The sequence below is a fragment of the Tasmannia lanceolata genome, unplaced genomic scaffold (genome assembly GCF_043159265.1).
Source record: "Tasmannia lanceolata isolate RefF3 unplaced genomic scaffold, GAP_Taslan_0.1 ptg000006l, whole genome shotgun sequence".
NCBI lineage: Eukaryota > Viridiplantae > Streptophyta > Magnoliopsida > Canellales > Winteraceae > Tasmannia > Tasmannia lanceolata.
The window spans coordinates 44,843,213-44,859,326 of record NW_027518683.1 but is presented as its reverse complement, the minus strand read 5'-3'; the positions used below and the strand labels follow the sequence as shown (position 1 = coordinate 44,859,326).

Below are 16,114 nucleotides of genomic sequence, written 5' to 3'. Positions count from 1 at the left end.
ACGAGTCAATGGCCTCATTCGCAATCAAAGAACAGTCTAAAAAAACGTTTAAGTTGCCCTCTAGCCTCTAGTGTTAACATTATAAGGGGGCGAATGCCTACTGTAGAGGGGATGAAAACATCATCTCCCGTGTACTTTTTTCCGTCCTATCTATAGAAGTTTCCATAATGTGAGTCCCTCTTTAGATCCATGGATTAGAATCATCCTATTGTAATGAGTTTTGGGGCACAACCTATATGTTGTATCCCATCAAATGGACGGTTTGATATATATGGTAAAACCATACCATGAAATTTATTTTTGTGTGCTTGAAAATGATATATATGTAAAATGAAGACCGTTGATCTTTTATATCATTATGATGATCGTTGCCCCATGGCACGTAAAGACATTTCTTTCCTTCGGGGAACAATAAATGAGGCATCATAGATGAAGGGCTGAGATTATCAGATTGATTTGGCCAGCCTAATAGGCTTCAGGAGCTTCGTTATTGTCGATGCTTCATTATTTGCTCCGTCTCCACTATATACAGCGAGAGATCTGGTTCGTTCTTGGGATTTTCTTGTTTAATGTCCAGAGAAGAGGAAAAGAAGGTATGGCAGAAATAGCACAAATATTTGTATCCCCTCTCCTTCGTGCACTGATTGGCAATTTGACGGAATCGGCAATACAAGAGATCAAATCAATGTTGGATGTGGAGGAGGAGCTGGAAATGTTACGGAGCACAGTGACAGTAATTCAAAACGTGGTTGAAGATGCTGAGGAAAGGCAAATTCACTCTAAGTCTGTACGAAATTGGCTTGGTCAACTCAAGAATATCGCTTATGATGCTGATGACATATTGGACGATGTTGCTATGGAAGCTCGACTTTCTACGTTGAAGTACGGAGTTGAATCAAGCAAGAGAAATCAGGTGCAGAAATTCTTCAGTTCTAAGAACCCTGTTTTATATCGAAGGAACATTGCACATAAGATGAGCAAGATTAGAGGGAGGTTAGATGTGATAGTGAAGAAAAGACATGACCTCCATTTGAAAGGTAGAGATGGAGGGAGGCCTCTCGAAATCGAAGAGCGATGTGAAACTCAGATTCGATAACATCAGATTCTTTGATAAACGAATCTGATGTTATTGGTAGACAAGTCGAGAAAGACAAAATCATGCAATTGTTGGTATCATCAGACGATGATGATGAATTGTACTCTATTATTCCAATAGTTGGCACGGGTGGGCTTGGGAAGACTACTCTTGCTCAATTCTTCTATAACGATCACAGGGTCAAGACGCATTTTGGGCTACGAGCTTGGGCTTGTGTGTCTAACGATTTTAATCTATTGAGAATAACAATGTCACTTTTTGAATCTGCAACTGGAAGCAAGTGCGATCTCTCATACCTGGATGCTGCTCAACATCACCTCGAAGAGAAACTCAACGGTCAGAAATTTATAATTGTTCTCGATGATGTGTGGGGTGAAATTCAATTTCATACTCCTTGTTTCTAGATGATGAAAATAATGACCATCGCCCTGAATCGATGGAATTCGGTGGTGGAAGAAGATTCTAGAACATAGATGGGATTGAAGGATGGATCGTTGGATTACTCTTAGTTTCACAATCTACAACCACGACAAGAAAGTAAGATTCTAGAACACGTCTGTTTGCTTTTCTTATATGATTTTTTATGGGTTTTTTTTATAATATTCCAAAGGTTTTTTATTTAACTCTGGAATCATTAAAAATGATTTCTCTTTTTTAAGTAGGTTTAAGAAAAATCAGAACTACGATTCTTACTAGCACCGTGTTGGATTTTATATGCTCTCTGTTTTAGAACTAATGTTTTCTGAAATAGATTATTGCTAAACTGAGAGCGCCCTTGTGCTTGAATTTTGCAAAGGCACCCTTCCGTTTCGCATTCCACATTTTGAGATGGGTGCCCTTATCAGAAGTCAGCATGAGTTTTTGATGTCCTTGTCAAAACAAGGCTTAAAGATGTCTATTCCTCGTTTAGCATTCCGTTTCGCCATGTGGCACCCCCTCTATACCCAGTTTTACTCGATTTCAATAGATTAAAACTAAAGTTTCGATTTAAAGAGGCTCTTATTGCGTCTAAAATTTTGGGATAAAAACTAAAACTAAAAATGGATTTTGGTTTTCCTTCAAGAGATTTTGGTTTGGGATTTTCTTTTCTTCCTTCAATTATTTATTGTCCTTGATTTTTTAGTTTATGGCATTTTATTTATCTATTGGATTTCCTTCTAATGCATCCAGTTTGAATGGATTAAGGGTTGGAGACTCCCTCTCTAATTTGACTGAATGTGGAGTAGAGGTAAGGAATTAGAGTGAAGGGAGTAGAGGTAAGGAAGCATGAAATTCTGATGTTGGATGAAGATTTGGAAGGGTTTAATTGAATGTCCGGTGGGTCTTCTCTGGTGTGTTGCTTCTTCCTCTCCTCTTTGCAACACTTAATTTGTTTTTCTTTCATTCACCCCCTTTCCCTACCATCTTCTTAGCATTTTGCATCAAAAAGTGAAATAAATAACAAATAGTTAACCATATATGTGTCTGTTAATTAAAGGATTATTGTTCAGCCGAGTGATAAATCGATAAATTGCAAGCTCTTCTCCAATTTATGTTATTGTCTATGCTTCTGTGTTTCTACTGGCTTATTATTATTGAAAATTAACAATAAGCGAGTAAGTCTTCTTTCAATTACAAAAATCATCTCCTGTTATTCGTGGTAGTAAAAAAAAATTGTACATATGTATGTATGAATATTTTGTTGGAAATTTATTGATACTTCGATTTTCATTATTTGTGGTAGCAAAAAATTTGTCAAGCTGATTCTTTGTTTGTCGTCCCCGTGCAACGCACAGGTCTGCAACTAGTATATATATAAGTAAAGCGGAATCCTCTAAGCTGTGGTACTGCCACGTGTCGCTCATTTTATATCCAACAAGAGAAAACATTGTCTCTCTATATGGTCTTATGTACATCGTTTAGAATTCCAAACGTATTCCCAAATTTAGAAATACTAAACGTTTATACTATATATGATGATATACACAATTTATGTTTCCAAAACGCATAGATTTTTCACTTGCACGAGATAGAAACTACCTCCTTGCATTCCACGCTTTCGGTGCTATATTTTAGGAAAAATTTTGTATATATGTAAAATAGAATCTTGGACGACGTGGGTGTGCCACGTGTAAACCCATCTTTACAACGTATTTTAGCAAAATTAATTGTTATTAGTTTCCTGCTTTTCACTTTCTAAGTCCTACTTTTTCGCACAAATATAGAAAAACAGCCCAATCGGTTTCTTTTTTCTGTCTTTTATTCTGAAGTTTCTTATTCGATATTATTAGATTTGGGCGGAGAGTGGCAGTCCAAAACGTTTGTAATACTTTCCTGCTTTTTAGCTTAAATTGTTTCAAGTCCTACTTTTTAGCTCAAATAATATAATCAGCCCAATCAGTTTCTTTTTTCTATCTTTTATTCTAGCCCAATCAGTTTCTTCTTTTCTTTTTTTTCCTTTTTTTGGTAGGTAAGCTGGGGTTAGGCAGGACCCCGACCAGATATATTGAAAAAGGAAAGGATTACAGAATCAAGGGGGCTTAAAAGCCAAGCAAAGGGGAACAAGCTCCTCAAGGCACCAGAGGAAAAGAGGGAGGACCTTTATAGAGGCATTAAACATGGAAAATTAAATTACAATCTATAATGGGGGGCTCCAGTGGAGTCGCGAGCAATAAGAACCAGCAGTTGAGGCGGGATGTCTTGAACTTGAATATCATCTCCTTTGCAGATGCAATCCGTCTTTGAGAGAAAATCAGCGGGCTGATTTCCTTCCCTCCAAAGATGGGTGATTTTCCAATTATTGAAGGTGCTAAGAAGGGTTTCAATTCTGTCAAGAAGCATGATAGCTTTCCAGGGGCATTTAGACTCCTTTGAGATGGTTTCGACAGCAGATAGGGAGTCAGATTCCACCCAGATTTTGCCAATGTTTTTGGATTTGGCTAACTCGAGCCCACGATTAATAGCTTGAAGCTCCATGATGTTGATTTCTGATTTCGCTGTCTGAGAGGAGAATAGAGATGTTGTCGTACCGGTGTGATCTCTAATGATGCCGCCGATAGAACCTTCTGAGTCGGTGAGCGACGCATCGGAATTCAGTTTTGACCATCCAGGATCAGGTTTTTTCTAGATGCAGGACTGCATTTTATCCTTTTTCTGAAAGAGCGGGAGGCCGAAGTTTTCAGAGAAGAGTTTTGATCGAGTTAGATCTTCATCGTTCAATTTCATAAAACAGATGCGGGATCTCACTGAGTGGAGGATATGCTTGAGGACAGATTGCTTGTGAGTTTCTTTCTGATCATGAACTCTTTTGTTTCTCTCGATCCAGAGAAAGAAGATAGCAGATTGAAAAGCTAATCTAAGAGCAGTAGCTGACTGACCTTTACCCCGGGAATAGCTCCGGAGCCATTCCTCTTCAAGGAGTAATGATCTTTTTGGATTTTTCCTGAGATTGAATCTCCAAAGAACTGAGTTCCAGACCCATCTTGAGTACGAACATCGAAAGAAAATGTGATCAATTGATTCGTGCACGGTATGACAGAGAGGGCATTTGAGATCTCTGTTTGGGCCAAGGAATCCGAGCCTATCTCTAGTAGTTAATCTCCCATGAAGAGCCAGCCAAGCAGTAGAAGCAAATTTGGGCACATGACCAGGGAACCAAATGGAGGGTGCCCAGTTGATCAGAGGAGATTTCTTCCGGATTGAATTCCACGCAGACTTCGAGTCGAATTCTCCCGAGGATGATGGTTTCCAAACAGCCATGTTTAAAGAGCCAGGGGTAATGATGGCCGTAGAAATGATCTCTTTCAGGTCTTGGAGATGAGGGTGCCACGAATTGCCAAAGTATAACTGACTTACCTGGACATTCTTTGGATGGATGTTGAAGGAGCCAGCAGAAACGAGATCAGAGATAGCGCCATTAGGGTGCCAAGGTTGCTTCCAGAAATCGATGCCTTTACCATCACCAATAGCATAGCAGACAAGCTTCTTCATTTTCTCCCTAGTCTGAAGGATCCCTCTGAATCCCCACGAGGGGGAGGAAGGCATTGGGATAGTCCAGAGATTCCGTGATCTGATATATTTGCAGGAGATCCAATCTTTCCAGAGGGAAGGCTTGCCAGAGGCTAGTGCCCAGAACTGTTTCATCTGCCCCACCTGGTTGATATCTCTGAGGTGTCTAATACCTACTCCTCCCTCAGCTTTTGGTTTGCAGAGATTATCCCAGGCAATGAGGTGGATATTTTTGGTTTGATTTGACCCAGACCAGATAAATTTTTTGAAGATTTTCTCAATTTCCTCTAATATTTGGATGGGAACATTGAATGCAGCCGACCAATAAACTTGGAAGGAGGTTAGGACCGATTTGATCAACTCAATCCTCCCAGCTCTAGACAAGGTGAGATTATTCCAAGCAGCTAATCTTTTCCTTATTTTGGAAACCAAGGGAGAACAGTCTTTAGTTGAGAGCCTGGAGGTGATGAGGGGGAGCCCGAGGTAACGGATGGGAAAGGAACCAGTGGGAATACCAAGGATATAGCATATGAGTTCTTTTTGAAAGTTGTTAGAATTGTTGAAGAAAACCTCGCTTTTTTGTCTATTCAAGGAGAGGCCAGAGCAGTAAGAGAATCTGTCCAGGCAATTTACCAAAGATTGGGCAACATTTTGGGAGGCATTGGCGAAAATGACCACGTCATCAGCGAAAAGAAGATGGGAAATGTGGATATCTCGCTTGGAGAAGGGAGTGGAAATGGTCTTTGAGAGGATTGCTTCATTGAGTATGCAGGTAAGCATTTCCATATGGATGCAAAAGAGAAGGGGGGAGAGGGGATCTCCCTGTCTAAGCCCATTAGATGAAGGAAAGAATCCTTTTGGCGAGCCGTTGATGAGCACTGAGAAGACAGGGGTGGATATACATTCGGTGACCCACCTGCACCACGAGTTCTTGAATCCTATTTTTTCCATGAAACAGATAAGAGATTTATGACAAACTCTGTCAAAGGCCTTTTGGAGGTCAAGCTTGAGACCAATAGAGGAAGATTGGGATGCTCTATGGAAGTTGTGCAATAGGTCATGGGTGAGAAGGATGTTTTCCTGGATTGATCTACCCTTTATGAAAGCAGATTGATTTTGGCTAATAATATCCCCTAGGACAGTACGGAGCCGATTAGCCAAAATTTTGGAGATAATCTTATAAAGAAAGTTACAAAGAGAAATGGGACGATATTTGTCTGGGGAACAGGAGTCAGAGCTCTTGGGGATAAGGGCAATGAAGGTGGCATTGACTGACTTGAGGAGATTACCGGTCACAAAGAAATTTTGCACAGCTTTAACAACATCATTCTTGATTAGATACCAGAAGGCTTTGAAAAACTCTCCATTAAAACCATCAGGCCCAGGGCTCTTGTTTCCATCAGCTGCTTTGACAACCATTTCAATTTCTTCACAGGAAATTGGGGGCAGAGGTTTTCAGCCTGGGTTTGAGAAAGACAGTTTGAGGGATCTGGTATGGATTCGAGGGAGGGGTCAGGGTGGTTGGAATTCAGGATGGACTGGAAGTGAGAGACAAAAATCTGATTTACCTCGGCTTGATTTGAGGTGATTTCCCCATTAGGCAAAGCAGTAGCCTGAATACAGTTGATGTTTCTCCTGGAGCTGATTGCAGCATGGAAGAAGCTGGAATTTGTATCTCCTGAATTCAGCCAGGATATTCTCGATTTCTGTCTAGCAATCTCTTCCTCCTCTCTCCGGGCGGTTAGCAGGAATTGATCTTTTAAAACACTTTCTTCCCTTCTTAAAGCCAGATTCTGAAGATCAATGGAAATTATCTTTTGAATGTCCTCAAGTTTCTGCCTAACAATGGGAAGCTGAAGATTAACCCGACCAAAACTTTCTTTGTTCCATTTTTTCAGATCCTCCTTTGTTTTCTTTAATTTAGAGACAAGCCGAAACATGGGGTTACCAAAGGTTTCAGATTGCCAAGATCTCTCGACAATCTCGAAAAGAGAGGAGTCCTCAAGGCAAGCGTTGAGGAATCTGAAAGGCTTAGCATCAAGGGGAGGGGATTCTTGGGTTTGAACTATAATTGGGGAATGGTTAGAAATGTTAGGATATTTATAAATTCCCAAGGAATTGGGGAATTTCTGAATCCAAAATCCATTGACCAGGGCTCTGTCCAGACGCCTCAATTTGATGTCTCCAGATTTGGAGCAATTTGACCAAGACAATGCTTGTCCAACAGTTTTCAAGTCAAGAAGAGAGCAATCATCAATGCAGTCATTAAAAGCATTCATATCTTCAATGTTTGGGGGAGCTCCACCTAGCCTTTCAGAGTGGAATCTGGTAACATTGAAGTCTCCCACCAAAAGCCAAGGCTGAGAAGAGGATCGAAGTGATCTGAGTGCCTCCCATAGGGCCTTGCGTTCCCCCCCATAATTTCTAGCATAAATGGCTGAGAGGAGAAATGATTCTTTGGATTGGAGATGGGTAATAGTTCCATGTATGTACTGGTCAGAATCTCCCATAAGAGTAAATGATATGGTACTTGGGTTCCAGCTGACCCAGATCCTACCTTTAGCCACATGGGCATAGTTAGCACAATGGTTCCAGTTCGGGCAGATCGTATCTATGTATTCTTTGAAGAAATTGGGTCTAGCTTTAGTTTCTAAGAGGCATATAACATGGAGCTTTTCAGAGGAAATTAGATTCTTTGCAGCTTCTCTTTTTGAAGTGGAACAGAGGCCTCTAGTATTCCAACTGCCAATCTTGATCATTGAGAACTGTTGGAGGTGGGCGGGGGGGCTGCTGCAGGAGCAGTGATGAGGGGAGGGATTTTCAAGGTATGCTGATTTTTTGCTATAAGAGATAGGTCAGGAGGGAGAGTTCTTTGGGAACTAGGGGGTTCCTCCCAGAGGGGAGAAGAGAGAGGTGGGTCAGAAAGGCTAGCTACAAGAGGAGTTTGCTCAGTATCAGTCTCAGGGGGATCAATAGAGCCAAGGACAGAGAATTTATTTACAGTAGGGAGGGTGGAATGAGGAGTTTCAGGATCCAGAGATAAGGGATCATGAGTATCGGCAGAGGAATTAGAAGTCAATTGAGCCTCAGGGATCAGATTTTCTAAAGGAGCGTTCTTGAGGGAAAGCTTAGATGCCTCTTCAGTGGGGGAGTCTATTTGATTTCCAGGGTTGGGGGAAGCAGTGAAGGTTTTAAGGACCCATTTTTTGAATTGAGTCTTCTGAGCAGCCTGATAGATTGAGGATGATCTAGCTTCAGGAGGGGACTTTGGGCATCTATCAGAAGAATGGGAGAAATCCTTACAGGAATGGCAAGCAGTAGGTTTCCAATCATATTCAACTGGTTGGGGATATGAATCTTGGGGAGTATGAATTTGGATGGAGTCAGGAAGGATCTTATCAGCTTCAATTTCCATACTGACTCTGGCAAAACCTAGTCTCGTTCCACTAGCAGTTTGGTAGTCCATATAGAGAGGTTTTCCGATGGAGCTTGCTATTTTACTGAGACCAGTTTTGGACCAAAACTGTAAGTGAAGACCCGGGAGCTTTATCCATAGAGGAATTGAGGACAATTTAAGCTTTTCAAGAGAGCAACCAGGAGCCCATTTTTGTAAGATGAGAGGCCTCCCCCCAACATTGAGAACCTGGTTTTCGAGAGCGGTGGTGCAATCTTCTCCATTTGAGAATCTTATGAGGAAGAAGTTCTTGGCCATTGGATGGATTTGGAGGTCCCCTTTGGTTTTCCATTTCCAAAGAAGAAAATCACGGAGGGCTAGAAAGTAAGGTTTTTTACCCAATAAGTAACCAAGGAGACAGTTAGTCCATTTGTTTTTGGCTTCAAGGAGATCATTATCTTGGAGGAAGACTTGTGTGGGTTCAAGGGTTTTGTTTAGATTATCAGGGTAATGGTCGAGGGCTGTGGGTTCAGATGGCTCAGTCTGGTCATTGAAAAGACCTTTCCAGCTTTTGGGGGGTGGCTGAATCACACAGGGGGCAGGGGGTGCTGGATGGGTGGCCTGGGGAGAAGGCGGCTTTTCTTGGCTTTCAGTTCTTAGATGGGAGGAAGTGGACACAGGGAAGAGGGTTTCTCCTGGACTGGGGGATGAGATGGCTCCCTTGGGACTTTCGATGTTCGGGAATGGAAGGAGAGGGGGGAGTAAAGATAAATTTTCGCATTTGGTGAGTGGTCCAGAAATTATTTTTTCAAACTTGCCAGCTGCGGCAAGCCTGGGATTCAATAAAGGGCTCAGACTCTGGGGGGAGGAGATGACTGGTTCGTGAAGGTTAGGATTGATGGGAGTAGGTCGTGCAGCATTCGAAGTGTCTAAGGGTTTTCTAACAATAGCAAGATGGGCAGGGCCCAAAGCAGAGATACCGGAGGAGAGAGTGTTCGTCCCGCTTCCATCATCTTCACCGGTGGATTCTAGATAGAGGCTGACATTAGGAGGTGGAGGAGGCTTGAATAGTTCCTCGGTTTCTCTATCTCTTGGAAGAGGGATTTTCCTTTTCTGTCTTTTCTTCTTTGTAGAGGAGCTAGAATCCGATTGGAAGGATCCATTCTTTTTTGGGTGATTGGATGGGTAGATAGGAAGATATCGGGATGCATCCGATTGAGACTTTCCCTCACGCAGCGCATTAATCCTTTGGAAGATACCTTCAGGGCTTTGTGATGGGTTTGGGATTCTAGGTTTCTCGGGCTGGAGATTTGGGGTTGGGGACAGGGTTTTACTGTCTTCTTCTTCAAGAGTCTTTGCTTTTTGGTAGTTCTCTTTTAGATTACCTAAGAAGCTGAAGAAATTATCGGAGGGAAAATTCTGCGTCGGCCACCCTTCGCCTTCCATTCTCCGTGGGAGAAAGGGGGAATCCTTCCCTGGGTCGGGGGGCTCCATGAATCTCGGCAGGGCTTTTCAATCAGAAACCCTAACGTCTTGCGCAAAACCCTAACGTCTTGCTTTTCAATCAGAAACCCTAACGTCTTGCGCAAAACCCTAACGTCTAGAATCAACGGTTCGATTGGGATGTTCTCTTTCTCTCTATTATTATTATTATTTTAATTTCTTGATTTTATTCTACTCAAACTCTTGAAGAAAACTAAAAGGTTAAATCTCAAACCGATGAGAATCACTTTTTTCCTCTTCTATGCCAATTCATATATTTGCATGAAATTTCCCTTCGCATTTTTTTGCTTCTCTTCTCGGTATGTTCTCTTTCTTTCAACTTGGTTGAATTTGATTTTTTCTTCTTCTAGATAATAATGTGACTTTCATATCTGGGCATGAGATTATTGTCAATTGTTCTGACCGTATCAATCAACTCCACGGATTAGTAATTGATAGTAGATTCGGTTTTGATTAGCACACTATTTATCGAAAGATAAACTAAACTTGATGCTATGCTAGATGTTTAGATTTCCCATTACGTACCTCTTTGATATAGATATGACAAAATTAAAAATAAAAATCAGGGGCCGCTCCAAGATCTCTAAATAATTCTAGACGCTCTCCAAAGATTCATTCTTTTCTTAGAAGTAACTAATAAATATAAAAATAAAAATCAGGGGACGCTCCATCCTTCTACTATTTGGTTGAAGTGGCATAATGAGATGCAACTCTCTTTTGATAGAGTGATGGTCAAAGGGGTCGCCTTTTTTATGTTTTATGTATAATTAGATTTTGTAAAATGGATAATTAGCTGGAGGAGTAACATCCCCTGTTTTAGAGGTTAATTTTTTTCCAGGGTTGATTGTTGATGAGATTCTTCAAAGGGTAGTATATTGAAGAGTATTTCTTCTCAAATTCAATCACTAGCAATGTGTTTTTGGGCCATTGAATGATACCTAGATTAGAAATCTTTGACTTTTTAAAGAATTTTTTAATATTGTATTTATTTTAGTCCATGTATGTTGGAGCATTCACTCATCTGATTTTTTACTTGCTTTCGCACTTACTTCATCCATGTTGTTTGTGTTGATGTTATTGTTGTTAGGTAGGACTGCTATTATTGGTTCCACAATTGAACCCGTTCTCACATCCTGTTTTCAAGCGAACCATCTTCCATCATCCGTTCTTGAGAATTGATTGCCTTTCTCTGTCCTACATCCCTTTGGGAATCCATTTCCCTTCCTCGAGTGTTTGAGTGTACGTACTTTGTTCATGATCTTACTCCTGGACTAGGTAAATTGGAACCTCGAGCGATTAAATATATTTTTCTGGGCTATTCTCACACTCAAAAGGGCTATCGGTGTTTTAGTCTTCAGCTTCGTCGTACTTATGTGTATGCAGATGTTTCTTTTTTTGAAGATAAGCCTTATTATACTGGAACTATTTCTATCCAGGTTCCAGACGCTGAGGTTCCATTACCTGTCCCAGTCCCTATCTCAGTACCGATTTCATCACCTATTGTTCAACCCAAACCTTTGCAGGTTTATTCTCGTCATCATTGGCCAACCGCTGGTCAAGATGCCACTTCATGCCCTTCGCCCCCCTAACCGCTCGCTGCTCCTTAGGTTTGTGATTCTTTTATTGAAGCTCCGATTGCATCTCGTACCACTCATCACCCTATTTCTGATGTGGTTTCTTATGGTCATGTGCCGCCTTCTTACAGTTCCTTTTTGTCCTCTCTATCTTCTATTTCTATTCCTCACTCTTTTGTCGAGGCTTTTGCTAATCCAGGTTGGCGAGCAGCAATGGAGGCAGAGATGGGTGCTATGAAGGAGAATCACACATGGCAATCAGTCCCTCTTCCACCAGGAGCACAGGTGGTTGGCTGTAAGTGGGTATTCATAATGAAATATCTATCAAATGGGACAGTAGAAAGACTGAAGGCTCGATTGGTTGCAAAGGGATACACACAAACATATGGCATCGATTATACAGACACATTCTCTCATGTGGCTTCTGTATCAATTAGATGTCAAGAATGCATTCTTGCATGGTGATCTACCGAAAGGGGTATATATGGAGCAACCTCCTGGGTTTGTTGCCCAAGGAGAGATGAAGGATTCTGTTTGCAAGTTACAAAAGGCGATATATGGTCTTAAGCAATCTCCCCGTGCTTGGTTTGGCAAATTTAGTGAGGAAGTCATACATTTTAGAATGAAACAGTGTGTTGTAGATCATTCAGTATTCATCTCTCAGGGCAAAGATGGCAGGATCTTTCTGATTGTTTATGTCGATGATATCATCATTACAGGGAGTCACAGTGTAGGGATACAAAGGCTGGAGGACTTTCTTCAGAAAGAATTCAGCACCAAAGATCTTGGTCGTCTGAGGTACTTTTTAGGGATAGAGGTAGCATATTCTCGTGGAAGGCTATCCCTATCACAGAGGAAGTATGCACTAGATATATTGGAGGAGACTGGTCTTCTGGGAGCTAAGCCAGCTGAGACTCCCATGGACCCCAAATGTCAAGCTTTCACCTGATCAGGGGGAGTTACCTTTGGTCAAAAGGTAATCAATTTGCTAATTTTACATTCACATATATTTTCCTAGTTTTATTATTGATTAACTGCAGTTCCTCTAATTTTGCATTTCAAAATGCTCTTCAGCAGGCTGTATACTACGTGGATGGATATTTCATAAATGCTTTTGTAATACAAAGCTCAATTTTAGTATGTTGTTTCCATCGTCCTGCTACGGTATGGTTCTTATCTTTGATCTACTTTTGAAAATATTTATTATATTTGGGGCCCTTTTCCACAACTTCTGATTAGCTGTCAATGGGCAGTTCAATTCATCACTTATTATCTATTAAATTTTATAGTGTATTTTTTGGGTAGCTTTATTTTATTTTTATTTTGAGTGATGTAGTGAGGACAAAATTGTATTTTGTGTCCATGGACATATTGGTCATTTTGCCTAGCTTGCACATGTGTGAGCCACACATGTTTGCTCCATCTTTTCCCACTACCCACCTATTTCAAATTCAAATCCATACTTGGAACTCCAAACCCACCACTTCCCTAAGCATTAAAGACTCCACTTTCCCATACCCACTACCACTTACCAAAGCCATTACCTCTCTACTTTCCTTAGTCTCAGCCAATTCTCATTAACTCCTTTTTGGTAGAGATTCTCCACTATCTTCCTAGACCTCCATTGACGCTCCATTGATGCTTTGTTATGTGCAAGCTAGTGTTTGAAGCTTTCCCATATTTTCTCCGTAGTTTTGAATCTTTCTTCTTGAAGCTTTCTTCTTGTAGTTTTGTTCTTCTCTCATATATATTAAAGCACATCTTGTTAGTGATTGCTCTTCTTCCACTTTGGTTGTTGATTTTGTGCTAGTGTAAACTTTGGTTTCACTATCTGAGAAGAGGATTTTCTGGTGTTGCGAAATCCATCTTTCTCTATATGGTATCAGAGCTACAAGGATTATAGTTGTTGCTTGTCAAGATTTTCTCGATGAAGAAGAAGTTCAATCAATGCTTCGGATATGGATAGCGGAAGGGTTAGTGGACTCCGCATTGAGTTACTAAATCAATCAAATTACAAGATATGAAGAACATGTATAGAGTCATATCTAGTGAGAGAAGATTTATGGGAGGTTGTTTGTGGCAATGCTGTTGTAGCTCCGGAAGATACACAAGAAAATGCCGATGTATTGAAGGCGTGGAGGATGAAGAATGCCAAGGCCGGATTTCTTTTGAAGCGGTCTATTTCTCATGACTTGTTTGAGCATATCATCGGGTGTAAATCGGCGAGTGAGATTTGGATTACCCTTGATGGATTGCTCAACAAGAAGAATATTACTCGTCTACAAATGTTAGAAAATGAGTTGGGAAATACTTCACAAGGTAGTCTCTCTATTTCTCAATTCTTTTTTATTACTAAGAATCTTTGTTCGGAGATTTCTTTATTGGATCTGGAAGAGCCTATTTCGGAGGCACGAATGAAGCGGCATATTATTCGTAGGTTAAAAAGAGAGTACATTCCTTATGTTACGTCGATTCAAGGGTGGGATCGACAACCTTCTTTGGTAGAATTTGAGAATCTTCTTGCTTCACAAGAGTCTTTAGCTAGACAAATGGCGGGTTGTTCAATATCCGGGAGTGAAGGAGAAGCATTATTTTCAAGCAACAAGTAGCCCTTCAACAAATACATAGAGAAGAAAAATGTTCCAAGTAAAAGTGGAGATGAAGGAGGATCGTCCGTTATGGGTAATGGAAACCGAAAGGGTATCAAGTGTTACCGATGTGATAAACTTGGGCATATACAGAAAAATGTTCCAAGTAAAAGTGGAGATGAAGGAGGATCGTCCGTTATGGGTAATGGAAATCGAAAGGGTATCAAGTGTTACCGATGTGATAAACTTGGGCATATCCAAAAGAATTGCCGTGTGAAATTGAAGGATAGCAATGTAGCAGAAAAAGTTGATGATCGAAAAAATGAAGAAGATTGGGGTAGATGTTTCGTGGCGGAAACTACTACGGTCGGTGCTTTGGCATCCATCAATTTTGAGGATGATTGGATTGTCGATTCCGGTTGTGGGCATAATCTTACCAGGCGACGAATCTAAGTTCTCAAAGTTCCAAAAATATGAAGGATATGTTGCTATCATCACGGCGGACAACACCATGCAGCCGGTAGAGAAAGAAGGGGTCATTACCATTGGTGGAACGAATGAGGATCCTATTATACTCAAGAGTGTGTTTCATGTTCCCGGCATGAAGAAGAATCTTTTCTCGGTGGCAAATGCGGTTGATGTGGGAAATTATGTTTTGTTCGGGCCTAGGGAGGTGAAATTTCTTCAGAATATTGCAAGCTTGAAGGTGGATGTTGTCTATACCGGTAAGAGAGTTAGAGATTTGTTTGTTTTATCGGCTTCAACCTTATATGTTGATAAAATGAGTACGAATGATGGCGCTTCAATTTGGCATGCTAGATTGGGTCATAGGTCATATTAGCATGGACAAATTTAAAGTCATGGTCATAAAGAATCTAGTGAATGGGCTACCAAATTTGAATTCCTTTGGTAATGAAAAGGTGTGCGAGGTTTGTCAATATGGTAAGGCACATCGTCTTCCATTTGACAAGTCTCTTTCAAGGTGCAAGGCTCCATTAAAGCTTGTCCGTAGTGATGTAATGGGACCTTGTAAGACACCTTCATTTTTCGGCTTCCGCTATATGTTGCTATTTGTTGATGATTTTACTAGATTCACATGGGTACATTTTATAAGGGAGAAATCCGATGCATTTTCTAAGTTTGTTGAGTTCAAGAAGAATTTTGAAGGTGTACTTCACAAGAAGATCAAGCGGTTGAAAACCGATAATGGTTGGGAGTTTACTTCCGATGAATTTTCTATGTTTTGTCATGATCATTTTATCAAAAGGAATCTCACTTGTGCCTATACGCCTCAACAAAATGGAGTGGCGGAGAGAAAGATTAGATATCTTGTGGAGACTTGTAAAAGTTGGTTGCATGCAAAGAATTTACCCAAGGTCTTATGGGCGGAAGGTATGGCATGTGCAACTTATGTGATTAATCGGGTGCCTCTTAGTCCGATTAATATGAAGTCTCCTTATGAGTTGATGTTTGGGATGAATCCTAGAGTTAAGCATTTCAAGGTTTTTGGTTCAATTTGTTATGTGCATGTGCCGGATGAAAGGAGAACCAAGTTGGATGCTAAGGCGAAGAAGTGTATTTTCATTGGGTATGATGAAATGAAGAAAGGTTGGAAGTGCATGGATCCTATAACTCAAAAGTCTATTGTTTCAAGAGATGTTGTGTTTGATAAAGTCTCTTCTAATTATGGTTTGAATGGTGGTTCAACTAAGGGTGTGGGTGTAGGTAAGCGCATCCTTGTTGAGTTTGAGCCTCAATCAACAATGAACTTTCCGGTCACACCACATGTTCCAATGGCATCCAAGTCTTCTTCTTTGCCGATGGGGGAGCAAGGTGATAGGGGGAGTGATGTTACATGTCATGATCAAGAAGATGACCGAAATGAAAAAACTAATGAAGAGTGTAGTGCATCACATCTTAGAAGATCGAAAAGAAAGATTGTCAAGCCGGCATGGTATCGAGATAAAAATAT

At 40.8% G+C, this 16,114-nt stretch overlaps 2 protein-coding genes across 2 annotated transcripts; one reads left to right on the top strand and one right to left on the bottom strand.

The window, feature by feature from the left end:
- Nucleotides 1–595: 595 nt before the first annotated feature.
- On the top strand, nt 596–1,500 carry LOC143879072 (putative disease resistance protein RGA3). The gene is made up of 2 exons (XM_077381265.1): nt 596–993; nt 1,137–1,500. The coding sequence occupies exons 1-2, from the start codon at nt 596–598 to the stop codon at nt 1,498–1,500; spliced, it is 762 nt and encodes a 253-aa protein (XP_077237380.1).
- Nucleotides 1,501–3,706: 2,206 nt separating this feature from the next.
- On the bottom strand, nt 3,707–7,842 carry LOC143879071 (uncharacterized). Its single transcript, XM_077381263.1, has 3 exons — nt 6,426–7,842; nt 4,322–6,021; nt 3,707–4,198 (listed from the first exon to the last, which is right to left on the bottom strand). Exons 1-3 carry the CDS (start codon nt 7,840–7,842, stop codon nt 3,707–3,709), a joined length of 3,609 nt encoding a protein of 1,202 aa, XP_077237378.1.
- Between the last annotated feature and the right edge of the window lie 8,272 nt (nt 7,843–16,114).

What these genes read in the sequence shown, in the direction of transcription:
- LOC143879071 (XM_077381263.1), bottom strand. Translation starts at nt 7,842, where the DNA reads ATGATCAAGATTGGCAGTTGGAATACTAGAGGCCTCTGTTCCACTTCA. An exon ending in GAGTTTTTCAAAGCCTTCTG is followed by an intron (nt 6,022 to 6,425) that starts GTATCTAATCAA and finishes TGGAAAAAATAG; the next exon opens with GATTCAAGAACTCGTGGTGC. An exon ending in TCAAGCATATCCTCCACTCA is followed by an intron (nt 4,199 to 4,321) that starts GTGAGATCCCGC and finishes TCCTGCATCTAG; the next exon opens with AAAAAACCTGATCCTGGATG.
- LOC143879072 (XM_077381265.1), top strand. Translation starts at nt 596, where the DNA reads ATGGCAGAAATAGCACAAATATTTGTATCCCCTCTCCTTCGTGCACTG. An exon ending in ATGAGCAAGATTAGAGGGAG is followed by an intron (nt 994 to 1,136) that starts GTTAGATGTGAT and finishes TGTTATTGGTAG; the next exon opens with ACAAGTCGAGAAAGACAAAA.